The following is a 17,044-nucleotide window of genomic DNA, read 5'->3' on the forward strand; positions in this document are numbered from 1 at the left end:
CTTCCTTCCTGTTCAATGACATCATAGAGAGAATAACATCATAGCATCTTCTGTTAAGGACTGGAAGGCACCAAAGAGATAATCTAATCCAATCGCCTTTATTTTATGGTTGGGGAAACTGAGGTCCAGAGAGGTTGTAATTTACCCATTTTAATAGTTTTAGAAAATAGAGCATATCGAGTCAATTCATATTTGAAGAGGTTAACTAGGTTGATCATTATTATTATTGTTTTTGGTGGGGGGAAGATATCACTTTGGTTTGGTTCATTGTTCAGTAAAAATGCCTGGGGTGGAGCCAAGATGGCGGCTGGAAAGCAGGGACTTGCCCAAAGCTCTCCCCCAGGACCCTCCAAACACCTATAGAAATGGTTCTGAACAAATTCTAGAACTGCAGAACCCACGAAAGAGCAGAGGGAAGCAGGGCTCTAGTCCAGGGCAGCCTGGATGGTCGCTATGTAAGGTCTATCACACTAGAGCAGAGCCCAGTGTGGGCTGTGCCCAGACCAACCAGACCATGAGTCGGGCGGAACAGGCTGTAGCGCCCTGAATTAGTGAGCTGTGGCAGTTACCAGACTTCTCAAACCACAAACACCAAAGACAACAGAGAAGGTTAGTGGGAAAAAGTATGGGGACAGAGTGAAAGGAGTTCCTGGTTGGCCACTGCCCTGGGGCAGGGGTGTAGTTCTGAGGCTGCTTACAGAGCTACAGGTGCACCTGCTTCTGGCCCCAGGCCCACTTGGTGAGAGGAATTAAGTGGCAGATCACAGCAGGAGTGCAGAGCCTGCTTAGATCTGAGTTGTGGTCTGGGTTGACGGTTCTTGGGGGAGAAGGAGCACCGGTGTGGCTGAGCTGCTGTGTAGAAATAGCTCTGAAAACAACACCACAGCTCCCCAAGCTTGGGACAAAGTACTCTCTATTCTACAAGCAGTCATACCCAGATGAAAAGCTCAAGGGTCAAGTAGTTGGCTGGGAACATGAACAGGCAGCGAAAACAGACTCAGATTCAGACTCAGACTTTGGAATCTTTCTTTGGTGAAAAAGAAGACCAAAACATACAGCCAGAAGAAGTCAACAAAGTCAAAGAGCCTACATCAAAAGCCTCCAAGAAAAACATGAACTGGTCTCAGGCCATGGAAGAGCTCAAAAAGGATTTGGAAAAGCAAGTTAGAGAAGTAGAGGAAAAATTGGGAAGGGAAATGAGAGTGATGCAAGAAAACCATGAAAAACAAGTCAATGACTTGCTAAAGGAGAACAAAAGAATACTGAAGAAAATAACACCTTAAAAAATAGACTAACCTAAATGGCAAAAGAGCTCCAAAAAGCCAATGAGGAAAAGAATGCCTTGAAAGGCAGAATTAGCCAAATGGAAAAGGAGGTCCAAAAGACCACTGAAGAAAATATCACCTTAAAAATTAGACTGGAGCAAGTGGAAGCTAGTGGCTTTATGAGAAATCAAGATATTATAAAACAGAACCAAAGGAATGAAAAAATGGAAGACAATGTGAAATATCTCATTGGAAAAAACCACTGACCTGGAAAATAGATCCAGGAGAGATGATTTAAAAATTATTGGACTACCTGAAAGTAATAATCAAAAAAAGAGCCTAGATATCATCTTTCAAGAAATTATCAAGGAGAACTGCCTTGATAAAATAGAAATTGAAAGAATCCAATGATGACCTCCTGGAAAAGATCCCACAAAGAAAACTCCTAGGAATATTGTTGCCAAATTCCAGAGCTCCCAGATCAAGGAGAAAATACTGCAAGCAGCCAGAAAGAAACAATTTGAGTATTGTGGAAACACAATCAGGATAATACAAGATCTAGCAGCTTCTACATTAAGGGATCAAAGGGTTTGGAATATATTCCAGAGGTCAATAGAGCTAGGATTAAAACCAAGAATCACCTACCCAGCATAACTGAGTATAATGCTCCAAGGCAAAATATGGATTTTCAATAAAATAGAGGACTTTCAAGCTTTCTCAGTGAAAAGACCAGAGTTGAATAGAAAATTTGACTTTCAAACACAAGAATCAAGAGAAGCATGAAAAGGTAAACAAGAAAGAGAAATCACAATGGACTTACTAAAGTTGAACTGTTTTGTTTACATCCTGATATGGAAAGATGTTGTGTATAATTCATGAGACCTCAGTATTAGGGTAGCTGAAGGGAATATACATATATACATATATATATATATATATATATATATATATATATATATGTATTTTTATAAACAGAGGGCACAGGGTGAGTTAAATATGAAGGGATGATATCTAAAAAAATCAAATTAAGGGATGAGAGAGGAATATATTGAGAGAGGGAGAAATAGAATGGGCAAATTATCTCACATGAAAGTGGCAAGAAAAAGCAGTTCATTGGAAGGGAAGAGGGGGCAGGTGAGGGGGAATGAGTGAATCTTGCTGTCATTGGATTTGACCTGAGGAGGGAATAACATACACACTCAAATGGGTATCTTACCCCACAGGAAAGAAGGAGAAAGGAGATAAAAAAGGGGGGATGATAGAAGGGAGGGCAGATAGGGGGAGAAGGTAATCAAAAGCAAACACTTTTGAAAACGGACAGGGTCAAGGGAGAAAATTGAATAAAGGGGGATAGGATAGGAAGGAGCAAAATATAGTTAGTCTTTCACAACATGAGTATTGTGGAAGGGTTTTGTATAATGATATACATGTGGCCTATGTTGAATTGCTTGCCTTCTTAGGGAGGGTGGGTGGGGAGAGAAGAGGGGAGAGAATTTGGAACTCAAAGTTTTAAAAGCAGATGTTAAAAAAAAAAAGGTTTTTGCATGCAACTAGGAAATAAGATATACAGGCAATGGGGCATAGAAATCTATCTTGTCCTACAAGAAAGTAAGGGAAAAGGGGATGGGTGGGAAGTGGTGTGACAGAAGGGAGGGCTGACTGGGGAATGGGACAATCAGAATATATGCCATCTTGGAGGGGGGAGAGGGTAGAAATGGGAAGAAAATTTGTAATTCAAACTCTTGTGGAAATCAATGCTGAAAACTAAAAATATTAATAAATAAATAATGAATTTTTAAAAAAGAAATTTATCAAGGGAAAAAAATGCCTGAATTCATTAAAGTAGTTCAATTCTTTACCATTATTGGTTCCTGGATCAGTGACTTTTCATTTCTGACACTTCCTGCACACCACCACTCTTCTCCCTTCCTATGCTTTTTCACATGTCCTATTTACCACCATCTCCAAAAAGGATCAAAAATTAACTTAAACTTAGGGATCAAAAAACACTTAAGGTTCTGCTTGCTACCGCTTCCAGGAAAAACACTCAACACTGATAGATATGAAAGAGTCTCCCTCAAGACAGAGGATGTTAATTTTATCACTTAAGACATTTTAGAGTGGCCTCAGCCATGTACCAGAGAGCACTCTTATTTTACATCAGACCAAGGGGTAGGCTCTTTTCCATCTCCTAATTCCTGCCATCCTCTGGACCCTAAAGTTTGTGCCTTCCTCCCAGTCACTTAATAAGATTTTAAAAATAGGCTACTACTTCTCTTTCTTTTTTTGTTTTGCCTTTATGCCATGTGAAAGAGAGTATTCATCTCTTATTTCTTGGGCTAAAATCTGACCAAGAAGGCATTTCTCTATCTTATATCCTCTCCTAGCTAGGGTTTTAAAGAAAGCCATAGATGGACTGTCCCCTTTGAATGTTTACACATATCTAGGGCTGTTCTCATCACCAAGCTGTTGCTCTTGGTTATTCAATCAACCTCAGAATGTTTCAGTGTACAATGAAATAAATACCCTGGCCATCGGGGCTACTCGATGGTTACTGAAAACTTCATTGGCTTGGCCCTTCTGTTACTCTCAGTAAGCTCCCCAGACGGTCTGGTCTGGCTATTCAAACAGTACAAAATAAGAGATTTAACATTAAAGACAGCCTCTTTGTCTCCAACTCCACTATGGTTACAGCCTTCTTGCATTTTAATTAGGCCAAACAGTACATTCCCATTCTAGGCTGTAATCCAACCTTCTTTTGCATCATTTAGGCCCCCTTAGGTGTGTATGTAACCTAAAGTCCACTTTCTGACACTGACCATCTTCAGCATGCTGCTGGATTTACTACAAAGAAGTGCAGAGGAGGGGAAGTTAAGGACAGCCTAGAAGATATTCCTCAATCAAGTTCCTTGCTGTGAAATTACTCTCTGTTCCTATTTCTTAGTGCATGGCAGAACATTAAGCTATTGCATAACTCACTGAGACAGCACTTGAAATCCAAGAAAAGGCAAGTACAGATCCATTCTCATTCTTCCAAATATTGTTTTAAGCCAAGTAGAATATGCATTCTTCAGAAAGGCACAACCTAGAGAAAAACCACTCTTTTAAGACATTTTCATCAGAACAAATCATTGTTAATAAAAAGCCCATTTTCTGAGGTAGACACTGGAACAGAATGCTCCAGGCAGACAGAAGATGAAACAGCATGGAGTACATGAGGTAGAGAAAAGGAATGGAATCACACTCAGAAAGGAAAAGAAGGCTTCTCCTCTTATTAATCTTAATGGTACAATGAAAAAAGCTCCCAAAGATTGTTGCTTCTTTCTTTAACCTCACTCCTCTTTGCATGCATATAGCCCACATGTCCAAAAGCTCCTGGACCTTTCCATATTATACCAAATATTCTATTTGTCAAAAGGCGCTTAAATTCACAACTACCACTGGGGGAAAAAGTCTTACTTAATTAGGTTTGGAATGCAAGCTTCCCGAAGGCCAGGACTGTCTTTATGCTCATTTGCTTTCCCTGCACTTACCCAGGAATAGTGCCTAGTGGACACTACTGCTGTTCCTCCGTTTTTCAGTGGTGTCCAATCTTCACGACCCCATTTGGGTTTGTTTTTTTTTTGCAATGATACTGGAGTAGTTTGCCATTTCCTTCTCCAGCTCATTTGAGAGATGAGGAAACTGAGGCAAACAAGCAGGGTCACACAGCTAAGTAAATATCTGAGGCCAGATTTGAACTCAGGAAGATGAGTCTTCCTGACTCTAGTTCTGGCACTCTATCCACTGTGCCATCTAGTTGCCCGGCCTAACACTAGTAAGAGCTTAATAAACACATGTTAATAATGCCAAAGGACTCATGATGAAAAAAAAATGCTATCTACCTCCAAAGAGAACTGATGAACTCTAAGTATGGACTGAAGCATACTTTTTTTTAACTTTATTTTTCTTGGGGTTTTTGTGTGTGTGTGTTTTCTTTTGCAACACAGCTAATATGTTTTGCATGCCTTCACATGTATAATCAATATTATATTGCTTGACTTTTCAAGGGGCGGAGGGGAGGGGAGGGAGAAAATTTGGAACTCAAAATTTTAAAAGATAAATATCTAAAAAAACTTTACACGTGACTAGGAAATGTTTAACAAAACAAATAAAAATATATTTAAAAATAAATGCTTGTTGATTTTATTTAAGTAAAGGTATACACCAAATAAGTCTTGAAAAGATTGGTTGGTTTGAAGTGAATTAAGATAAACATAAAGGAAAACTTTTTAGAGAAATGAATACTGGAAAATGAAGTACCAATGAAAATTTTATGTTAGGTAGTAACAAATATCTTAAGACTTCCGATCTCCGTTATACCAAGTTACTAGCTAAAATTCCTACTTAGCTATTATGGCAGCCTCATCCGTTTGTACCTAGAAGATGTAATGAACATCACAGATGTTCACCTGGGTGGACCTTTGGAAAATCCAGCACAGTAATGCAATGAAGTAAGGGATGATTAGTAAGCAGTGGTTAAATGATAAGTCTCCAAATCCTAGAAGTCAGGGGCTTTGCTTTAAATTCTGACTTTAGGCCTTTGCAGGAAGAAGCACAATGTAGACTTCAATAGCCAAATCATAAGATAGTGTTGCAATTTTTAAGGCAAACAGAACTATAAACACATTTTCTTCTTCACAGCCAACCTAAAACTTTCAGTTATCTTTTTTTTTTAACAGACACAAGGCCTTTTGCAGAAGGACTCTCCATTTGGGGGCATATCTGGGAAATGAACTTTGAACAAGTTTTGTTCCCTAAATGTAAAAAATTCTGAAAATATTAACTACTTATTGTGTGCACAGTACTGTTGGTTGGATGAGACATAAAGTTTAGACAAGACAAATGGCTTTCTTTCTAGAACTTACAGTGTCCTCTCCCTAAACACTTGGGAAGTGTAGTAAACAGCCCTGTGCTAAGAAATATAATAGAAATCCAGGTGGAATCGAACAAAGACCTTAATCTCGTGCGCCTATGTGTGTTACCTTAAAAAAACTGGGCATTTTATTTTTTTTTAAGTTCATTGTTGCATTTTTTTATACCATACTGATTTTTCCCTAGAAGCCTTCCCCACAGTGAGTCCTTCCTCGTAACAAAGAAAAAGTCGACATAGTAAATAGCAACCAACTAAGCAACTGAGAGCACAGACCGCATTTCACATTTATCGTCCCCGACCTGTTTACTGAAAGGAAGGTTTGTTACATTATCAATTCTACAGGACTGTCTGCTCATTACAAGTCTTTAGAGTTTGACTTGTTCTTACCTTTACCAACTACTTTTATTCATGATAGCATCTTATGAGAGGAATTCTATATGATAGAAAGTTCCTTGAGGAATCTGGGTTTTTACCTTCATTTTTTTTCCTCCTCAGCTGGTGATTAGACAGCAGGAGTGTGGTAGCTGATACAGTTCTACATCTTTACTTGCACACAGCAACCACTCCCACCCCCATACCATTTTGTTCACAGAAATGTATTTTCATTTTCCTCTGTAGTTACTAGGTCTCTTAAGATTATCGATTTCAGGATTAGAAAATTTACATGATTCAGAGTTGTTATCCAGCAATTGTGACATTTTAACTTTTTCATGATGGTGACGACTTAACGTGGAAACCTCTATTATACACTTCACATGTCTTCATCATGCATCCCTGCCCCCCACTTCTGCATCCCCCTTCCTCTGGCTGGGTATCCTCTGGCACTCCCCCCTCCCGTTTCAGCTTCCTTTAATGTACTGTCTTCCCCCACTAAGTTGCAACCTCCTTGAGGGCAGGGACTGTATCCACAGCTTAGCCCAGTGACTGATGCATAGAAAGTGCTTAATAAGTGTTTTCTGTATTTTATTGTTCCTCATCCAGTAACCTCTACTGGGATTTTCCCAAGGACACATCTAGGTTTATGAAATAATCAGGAAAACCAGAATCATATTTCTATTTCTTACTACCACCACCACAACAGTCACATACTTTGAATGTGCCATCACATCTGATAATTCTCAAGTTCAAGAATTACTATGGTACATCTGAAAGTTGTCATTTCCAAGCAGTACAGAGGAAGAAAATGAGATTTAGAGTCAGAGGACGTGGGTTGAAATCCCAGCCCTTTTCTTTACTAGCAATGTGACTTGGGGAAAATCACTCTGCCTCTCTAGCCTTTGGTCTCCTCCTCTATAAAGTTGGACTACAGGATATCTAAGGTTCCTGCCAGCTCTAAATCCTATGATCTGATGGCCATCGACTATCGATGTAAAATTTTCTCCTACTTCTCCACACCAGGAATGGTTAGGAGAGTGGGGAGACATTCATCATTAAGGAGCAGGCCTAAAGAAAAGCGTATTATTTCTCCCTCTTTCCTCATCTTCACCCAATGATAAACTCCCTCTTCTCTCAAGAGATCAAGAAAAAGTCACTAAAAGGCACGTGATAAGCATTAAGTGGGATTAGAGCCTAATTAGAACCAACTTGACAGTACTTAAATAGTAGTCATAACTAGTCAAGAATCTTCTGCCTTTATAATATCATATATTATAAAATATACATCTCTCCATATGCTATATGCGTATATATGTTTGTCTGTCTCTCTCCCCCCGCCCCATGACAGGCCTAGAGTTAGAAAGATTTGAGTTCAAATCTAGCCTCAGACACTTACTAGCTGGGACAAGTCACTTAACATCCATTTGCCTCAGTTTCCCTATCTGTAAAATGGGGATAATAATAGCACCAACTTCGCAGGGTCAAATGAGATAAAAACTGTAAAGAGCTTAGCACAGTGCCTGGCACATACTAAGTACTTTGTAAATGTTACATATCTGCATGTATGTATGTGTAAATGTACATATACGTGTGCATGCATTTTATATATGTATATATGTTCCATATATGTATGTACATATTTATGCACATATATATTCCTTGTACATCCTTTAGACTCACACCAATATAAAGGACACAGCCTGGTGGGCAAGGATAACCACAAAATGGGAGCAGTTAAATCAGAGAAACAAACCAGCAGAGGCACATATAAATTACTCTCTGCTTTTCCTTTTGGAAAAGTCTAAATGTCAATGTTCCCGGAGAAGCATAATTATTATCCCAATTTTCAAAAAAGGGAGGAGGGTACACTTTGCAAAGTATAAACCAATGAGCTTTACTACTCAGCTCTGTGATCTCATCAATGTGGATATTCTCTCCAACAATGGAAGGGGCAACCTATTTCATGCCTACCCACCTTTGGCAACTGTTGTCCATGTCTTTCCATAAGTTCTACACAAGAGGATCCACCCAACACACTAGCTCCCTTTGCCTTCTCTTAACATAGCACTGTTAAATGCTAGCTAGTACCAGGCGACACTCAGGCTGGATACTTGCTAGCTTCATCCTTACCCCACGTCCAGCCCATCTTTTCAATCACATTAACCTTTATTCCACTTCCGTAAAGTTTCTCATTTGTTATGTGTTGTAGCCCGCTCGCATCCACCTCTCCACTGCCCTTTGTGTGATACTCACATTTAATTCTTCACAGACTGCGTACTATTCCATGACTCATGGCTGGTGGAATATTGCCATGAAAACGATGGTCCTTTGTTTCTGGGAAAACTTTGGGGTCATTAACGGAGCGCTGCAAGTTTTCCCAAAGACAATCCAACACGCTCTCCTCCGCCTATCTAATTCTTGGCCCAATTCCTCGTCCATTTGTACTGTCTGTCCCAAACACGTATGTAGTGGGGATTGTACCCCATGGAGTATGCACAGAGCTGCCCTGCCTGCTTCCACCCACCATGTGTATTGGCTCAGCCGTTTTAGGAAGACAAAGTGATCCCCTTAGCCCTAAGATGGCAGTGAGGGTGGGGACACATCAGTTAAAATGGAGAGACAGCTTCAGGCTTAGTCTCTAGGTGGCATGATATAATTCTGGGACTTCCTGGGAGGGGTGGTGGAAGACAAAAACCTTCAACCTGGTGATACGGCAGGGGGCTCAACTAGGTGAGCTTGAGTCTGGACTTATGGTTGCCTCTTCTGCTTTGTTTTTCTTTGTCTGATAGTAGGTGATCAAAGAGCAATCATGACATGGATGTGTCCAGACTTAGAGGCTACATTGTGAGTTTCAGAGGACTCAAGATCTGGGTCTCTTGGTCAGAGCTGACTGAAAGTTTTGTCAGAAGACATGAACCTGGAAGACTTGGCAGAGCTGAAGTAATATCTAAAATACCTATTCAGAAGTCCCTCAAAATGTATCATAACTTAATGTTTTATGTATCAGCCTTCCCAGAGAGTATATAAGTAGTTATTTACTTTATCCTGTAATGTTAAAAAGATAAGACTAAAAATAATGAAAATATTCTATATATATTTTAAACCACTGACATGCCTGGGTTGGTCTGTCTGACACAAGTCTTTTTTCTACTCCAGTTCATCTTCCATTCAGCCACTAACGTGATTTTCCTAAAGTGCAGTTCTGACCATGTTATGCCCCTACTCTATAAACACCTGTGGCTCCCCAATACCTCCAGTATCAAATGTAAAATCCTTTGTTTGATGTTCAAAGCCCTTTACACCCCACCCCCACTTCCATTCTTCTTACATCTCCTTTGATTCAGTGACACTGGCCTCCTTGCTGTTCCATGAAGAAGACAATGAATCTGAGTGCCAAGCATTTTCTCTGGCTATCCCTCATTCTTCCTCATCTCTGTTTCTCAGTTTTCTTGGCTTCCTTTAAGTCCATCCTTCAGGTAAAACACCACCTTCCACAGGAAGCCTTTCCTCATCCTTCTTAATTCTAGCACCTTCCCTTGTTAATTGCTGCCTATTTACCTTGTATATAGCTTGTTTGTACATATTCGTTTGCTTGTGAGGTCCTCAAGGGCAGAGACTGTCCTTTGCCTTTCTTTTTATCCTTGGTATTCAGAACAGTGCCTGGCCCATAGGAGGTGCTTAATAAATGCAAACATTATATGCCTCTCCAAGGAGAGCCTGAATCATTTTTACATTTAGCTAAAATTTCTTTATTTCTTCTGGTTTTGTTTAAATCAAGAATGTCAGTATTACTGCAGAAGTGGCAAAGGTCTGAGGATAATTTTGGATTTTTGTTTCATGGGTTGCCATGGCCAGAGAATTTAGCAGCAAGGAATCTGACAGTGGTGATAAGCCTCTGACCCTTAGGGTTGGGGAGGGGGTAGTCATTCTGTTGGCAGGACTGTTCCACCATGAAAATAGTTGCATCTTAGGCAGAAACACCTGTTACTGAGGATAAAAAGGTAAAAGAAATTCTATGAAGAACTCAATAAGTTAAATCAACAAATACTATGCTCCTCAGGAACTACAAAGCAAGGAAAGGAATAGATGACAAGAAATTTTTTGGGATATGTAGCATGTCCCTAAAGTCATAGTTCAATTTTAAGCTTTAATAGCTTATGGTTTAAAGACAGTCTGGTGGTACTCTAAATTATAAAATCCTTTAAGCTTTAATAGCTTAAAACTGCACTAAGACTTTTGGGACACCCAATATAGATCAGGAATAAAGAATGAAAGAAGCCAAAAACTTGTAGGCTGTGTGTTAGGCATACTTTCTTTGAGAAAAGAATTGGTAGGCAAAGGTGCACATGGTGTACACCACATAACATCACCAAAAATAAAACCGATTATGTAGTAACATGCAGGAAGCAACTCATTACTGATATGGGAGTCATTCCTGAATCAGCTGTCTATGCAGTTAGCATCAACTTGTTACGACAAGCAAAATACTCCTGACCTGTTGAAGTGTTTTGAGGACTATAGCCATGCTGTCGCCCTAAATGCTATGGATAAAACAGCTGCAATTCATAAAAAAGGTGAATAAGGCATAATTCTAGCAGTTAAGAAATAGTTACTACCTAGTTCAGCAGGAGTCGAGTGGGTAATAATCCCAGTGCCTAGTGGACTGTTGCATAATTTTATACATAGATATGCTATTGTTGAGTCCGTTCTGTTGTGTCTGACTCTTTATGATCCCTTTTGGAATTTTCTTGGCAAAGATACTAGAGTAGCTTGCCATTTCCTTCTCCAGCCCATTTTTACAGATGAGGAAACTGAAGCAAACGAGGATAAGTAACTTGCCCAGGGTCACACAGCTATTAAGTGTCTGAGGCCAGATCTGAACACGTGGAGAGGAGTCTTCCCAATTCCAAGCCCTGTGCTCTATCCACTGCACCACCTACCTGCCCTGAGTCTTCCCCTACCAATGGAGATTCAACCTTCCTACACTTGAGAAGATGGTTTTCATGAATTCCTGTGGATGAATAAATTCAACAGCTTTCCAAACCTCTCATGATAAACCAATCAAATAAGCAAGTATTCAGATAGGAGACCCACAGTCTGTCACCAGGCCCTTATAATGACAGCCTTCCCGGTTTTCTTTATATGTATCTATAGATGTTGGATCCCTCCAGTAGAACCTTTGTTGCTTGAGTACGGGGCTGTTTCATTTGTCTTTGTATTCCCAGCATTCAGTACCATGACTTGTATATAGTAGGTGCTTAATAAGTTTGTTAAATAGAAACGGATTGGTAGGACCTTCTGAGGTTTTTGCTTTCCTAAATAAGATCTTAAGAACTATGGATCAGATTGAGGCATTGGAGTAAGATTTCAGTAGATACATAGAGATGTGCTTATAAACACAATTAGTAGTCAAAGCCAGGGATAAAGGATTCAAAAAGATAAGGGTTTGTCTCATTACACAATTTGCTTAAATTAACAAAAGCTAGTTTCTTGATGAAACCAAATTAGATCTGTGTGGAGCCCTCAATGTGGTTGCTTAATTCAATATTTCCAGACAGGCAAAATCAAGAGCATCAGTTATATTCATATAGAGAATCCTTTTCTACAGAAGAAACTCCCAAGGAAGTTTAGTATCTTACCCTTCCCACCAGCCCCACCTGTTTCTTTGTGAGCTGTCAAAGTGCTGGTCCATTGTGTATCTTCTTCAAATTGAACCCAGGTGCTAATGGCGGAGGCCAAGTCAGGTTTGGGCTGTACAAGGTTGTCAGGTGGGGATGATGGCTCTGAGATGAGACCCAGCTTCTCTGAGCTATCACCCTGCTCTGAGTGAGAGAGGTCCTGGGATTCTCCATCCACTGTCTGGTTTTCCCCAGAGGAACTCTCTGACCTGTCTGAGGAAGAAGACAGCCCTGTAACAAGATTCTCAGGGCCACCTGAAACAAAGAAAATACAGATACCTCAGTATAGTCCACTATTCAGAACTACCTTAAAGAAGACAAATGAGACAGAGAAGGGAAAAGTACTGCTATACAGAAGCCGTAAGAATTTCTAATAAAGGTATTGGGGTGGGGAGGGGGTGGGGAGCGAGGGCAGTAAGAACAACCAGTTCTGTACTAATGTGACAGTTCTCTCTAATAATGGGTCAAAGTTAAAATATTACACATATGGTATAATGATTAACATTAACGTTCAACTAGTGCTCTGACTAAAACTCCCTAAATAAAAAAGTACTTTAGCAAAATTAAAGTAAAGCAAAGGAACCTGGAGAAGAGGAGTCTTATGGGAAACATGAGAGTTGTCTGCAAGTATCTGAAGGGCCCTCATGTGGAATAGGTATCAGACACAGGATCATAGATTTAAGAAGTGAAAGGGACCTTGGAGGTAACTAAGTTTCACCCCTTCATTTTACAGATAGGAAACTGAAGCTAGGAGTTGTTAAGTGGCTTGCTAAAGGTCAAACAGCTGAGTGACTAAGGCAGGCTTCAAACTCCAGTCTTTCTGACAAGGCTCCTGCATGGTCCCAGAGGGCAGAATTAGGAGCAACGAGTAAGAGAACTAGGAGCTATGGGTGGAAGTTAAAATGAGAGTTTTAGGTCTGATGTCAGGAAAAATTTCCTAAAGGTGAAGACTATGTAAAGGTCAGATGGTCTGCCTTTCAATGTCCTGCCCTCTGCCCCCTCATTGTAAGTCTTCAAACAAAGGCTAGATAATGACTTCTCAGGTGTATTTAAATGGACATCTTTTTCAAGATATGGGTCAAACTAGATGACCACTGATGTCTCCTCCAACTCTGAAATTCAGTATTTTTGTAAAGTTCTCTCCTGAGCTTTAAACTTCCTGATAATGGAACAAAGTCATTAATAAGTAACAAATTTTTCTTAAAAGCAAGATGAGACCCCTATCTTCAATTAAAAAAAATAAAACAAAAAATTTTTAAATCATAATCCAAATGAAAAAGACCCACTCATATCCAATTAAACCCATTAAGTTCAGTCATAGAGATGACTAAATAGTAAAAGGGAATAACAATGAATAATGGCAGCCATACTAGAACCAAGTGATTTGAGCCAACTGAAGTTTACTAGGCATTGCCTTGACACATAATCCTGTCTTGAGGGAAAAGTTATTTAATATCTCTGTATAGTAGTTTCTTTCTCTTTCTTTCTTCCTTTCTTTCTCTCTTCCTTCCTTCCTTTCTCTCTTCCTTCCTTCCTTCCTACCACCTTCCTTCCTTCCTTCCTTTCTCTTTCTTTTTTTGGCAAGGCAATCAGGGTTAAGTGACTTGCCCAGGGTCGCACAGTTATTAAGTGTCAAGTGTCTGAAGTCTGGTCCTCCTGACTTGAGGGCCAGTGCTCAGTCCACTGTGCCACTTTGGGGTCCCTCTGTGTACTCATTTCACGAACAGAATAGAAGAAGGACTACAATAGGCTGGATAGCTACATTGCTGTGAAGGAAAATAACTGCATGATGTAGTCATCTGTAAAATTATCTCTAATATCCCTTCCAACTCTAGTTCCTATAATCCCATGATGATGAAGTGCTCTACAACTACAGAGCTTGTAGAAAAGAGCTCATGGATCTCTTTCTAGTGACCAATGTACCTTATTTTAATAGTAGGACCAAGCCTATGGATGGCTAAAACTGAAGTACCAGAAGCAGCAAAAATATACACTGTGATTTGTTAGTCTTTTTTTTTTAATTCTATGAAATAACAGGAGACTTTACCTTCTGAAGTAACAGGAAAAAGTGACTCCTCATTGAAAGATACCCACTCAGACTGGTGGGTGGCGATGACATTGCTAAGGGTCGTCATACTAGAGATGCATCTTTCCACAGCTGATTTCAATTAGACCCTTTGGCAATGTCTTGTTGCAGCAAAGCAATAAACGATGTACCCAAACAGCCAAAAGTACTAATCACTTCTTAGAGACTGACCCCTCTTTCCTCACGCTTCCCAACGGAGTGGAAACACCCTGTCAAAAAAAAAGGAATACTGAAATTACATATGAAGCCATTTTCAGACATGAACAATGTGCCAATTTGTTTTGCTCAGCTATACTTGTTACTAGGGAGCGCTTTGGCTTGGGAAGGTGTGAGTTAGTGGGTAGCAATATAAAGATAGGAATAGAGATACAGATTGGACTTGTGATTTTATTGGCATACGTAATAACCCCACAGTGAGGGAACTTGCTCTATCAGTGAAGGTTGCTACCTCTGCTGTCTAGGACACTGAGCAGGGTCACAGAGCCAGGACATGGCATACAGAGGACTTGGACCTAGGTCTTCCTGGCCTCCAGCCTAGCCCTCAACTACATCATGTTTTCTCAGTGATTAAATGGGAAAAAAAAGCAAAGTGTTAATAAAACACTAAAATACAATGAATAAATGGCTCTCTAGGAAGGAGATAAGGGGGGGAACATGGATAATGCAAAAAAAAAGGTCAATAAAAATCTATTAATATATACTGAAAATGCAAAAATAAATCCAGAAGAGGATATAAGTAAGACTTTTGTTATAATTTTTTTATGTTTAATATATGCCTTTTTTTCAAAGCAAACTAACATGTAAGTTCACAGATTTCTATATAATCTTTTTTTGTTCTTTGTATATGGAGACATCTGTGCTTATGGATGATTAAATGCATTATAAAATAATTTTAAAATAATTAAACATATTATGCAATAGACCTAAGAGTCTATTTTTAAAAAAAAAAACTCACCAAAGTGAATTATTTGAAGGTGATGAACTAATCCACCCCAAGTAAACATTCAGCTTACTTTATTCCCTGCCCTGTTCCCTTGCCCTAATTCAGGAAATGTCATAATAAGACCTCAAAAAAATTAGCCTTTAAATCAGCTTTGTTTTTTTTTTTAAAGTCCACAAATTTTACTAAGCTGCCAAACATTTTAATTAACTCATCAGTCTCCCAAGGATGTAATTTGTATCATTATAATATTTCACTAGCTTTACAATTCCAAGGGCCTTATACTTTTCAAGCACTTTGACATTCTCTTGACAGATAGTAAAATAAAGTCAGTCTTCTCTGCTATTCATTCAGCATTGTAATTGCATTTGTCAGGTAACTATTTGCAAGACTGATTTAAATCTGTGGCACAATCTACTGAAGTTTAAAGATAAAAAGTGTCCAGAGAACTTAGCCAAGCACGTTTCACAGCATAAGAACAGAAGCCCATTACATGCTCACTCATATTGGAGCTAATAAGCTTCTAAACCTATTGGCACAGCTGCTTAAGAGAGGCCATTACATACTAGTGACTAGGCACACAAAGTGAGAGTGAGGAACAAAGGCAGCTGTCACAAAAGATAGAAGCTATAGGAAAACAGGTTGGGTCAGGCGAATAATCAGATTCTTGAAACCTGCGTTTTGCCTTATAATCTAATACTGACATCCCCACCCCACCCCCTTCACCCCAACATAAATCTATATTCCTGCAATCAGTTTTTCACTTCTGCCTCAACTCTTTGGATTTTGGACAACTAGAGAAACTCTTTCTGGTACCACAGGGGGCAAGGTAGTATGGTGGATAGGGTCCTGGACTTGGAGGCAGGAAGACCTGGGTTCACATCCTGATTCCAAAACATACTAGTTATGCAGTCATAAGCAAATTACTTAAAGTTTCAGTCTTAATTTTGTTATTTATAAAATATGTTTTGTTATTTATAAAATTATAAAATATGAATGTTGTGAGGATCAAAGGAAATAATTTTAGTAAAAGTTATTTGGCAAACAGAATTATCAAGATGGTGCTTTGAACACTTTGTCCAGGATGTAATGCACTAACTCTCAAAGCTTTCAAAGAAGCATTATTTGCTAAACAGAGAGCAATTATAACTGAATCCATAGAAAGAAGAGAGAACTGACACAAACTAAAAAATCCTTATGAATTAAATTAACACAGGAAAATGTCAATCACTGATTAACACCCTACCTAACCAGCCCATCCCTGCCCCACCCTCATAAGCTTGTGCTGGGAGCCCATATTGAGAGCTCCTTCAGCAAACTTTAAAGACATACCCTGTCCTCTGACTCATTTCTTTTCTAGAAGAAATAAAAAGAAACTAGTAATTTAAGTAAAATCCCCAACCTAGGAAAACTGTTGGCAAAAGACAGCAAGGGAGTTGTGGAAGTGAGGAAAGAGATCATCTGGGAATAAAATTGCATTCAAGTAGTACAAGCAAAACCAAAACCAAAACAAAGTTTTGATGTAAAAAAGCAAAGGGATTAATTTATTTTTTACAATATTAAAGATACAAATGGAGGAAACCACAACCTGACTCTATATAGTTATTTTAAATGTGAATGGCCTAAACAATCCAAAAAAAAGGAAAGATGTCACAACTATAGAAGCAGTCTCCAAAGCACGCAGTGGTCAATTAGAACCAGGAAGGACAACTCTGAGTATGCCCTCTGTGATGGCCTTCATTACACGTAAAAAATTAACAGAAATACGTAAGACCAAAAGCCATA

At 39.2% G+C, this 17,044-nt stretch overlaps 1 protein-coding gene across 1 annotated transcript in view; it reads right to left on the bottom strand.

The window, feature by feature from the left end:
* Positions 1 to 17,044, bottom strand: part of STON2 (stonin 2) — a 174,055-nt gene that overhangs the window by 117,179 nt on the left and 39,832 nt on the right. Inside the window, exons 2-3 of the mRNA XM_036735413.1 lie at positions 14,281 to 14,528; positions 12,213 to 12,488 (exon numbers count right to left, since the gene is read on the bottom strand). Coding sequence (XP_036591308.1) covers positions 12,213 to 12,488; positions 14,281 to 14,368 — 364 coding nt within the window. The 5' untranslated portion in view covers positions 14,369 to 14,528. The remainder of the gene's footprint in view (positions 1 to 12,212; positions 12,489 to 14,280; positions 14,529 to 17,044) is intronic.

This window comes from Trichosurus vulpecula, chromosome 8, assembly GCF_011100635.1.
Source record: "Trichosurus vulpecula isolate mTriVul1 chromosome 8, mTriVul1.pri, whole genome shotgun sequence".
Classification (NCBI taxonomy): domain Eukaryota; kingdom Metazoa; phylum Chordata; class Mammalia; order Diprotodontia; family Phalangeridae; genus Trichosurus; species Trichosurus vulpecula.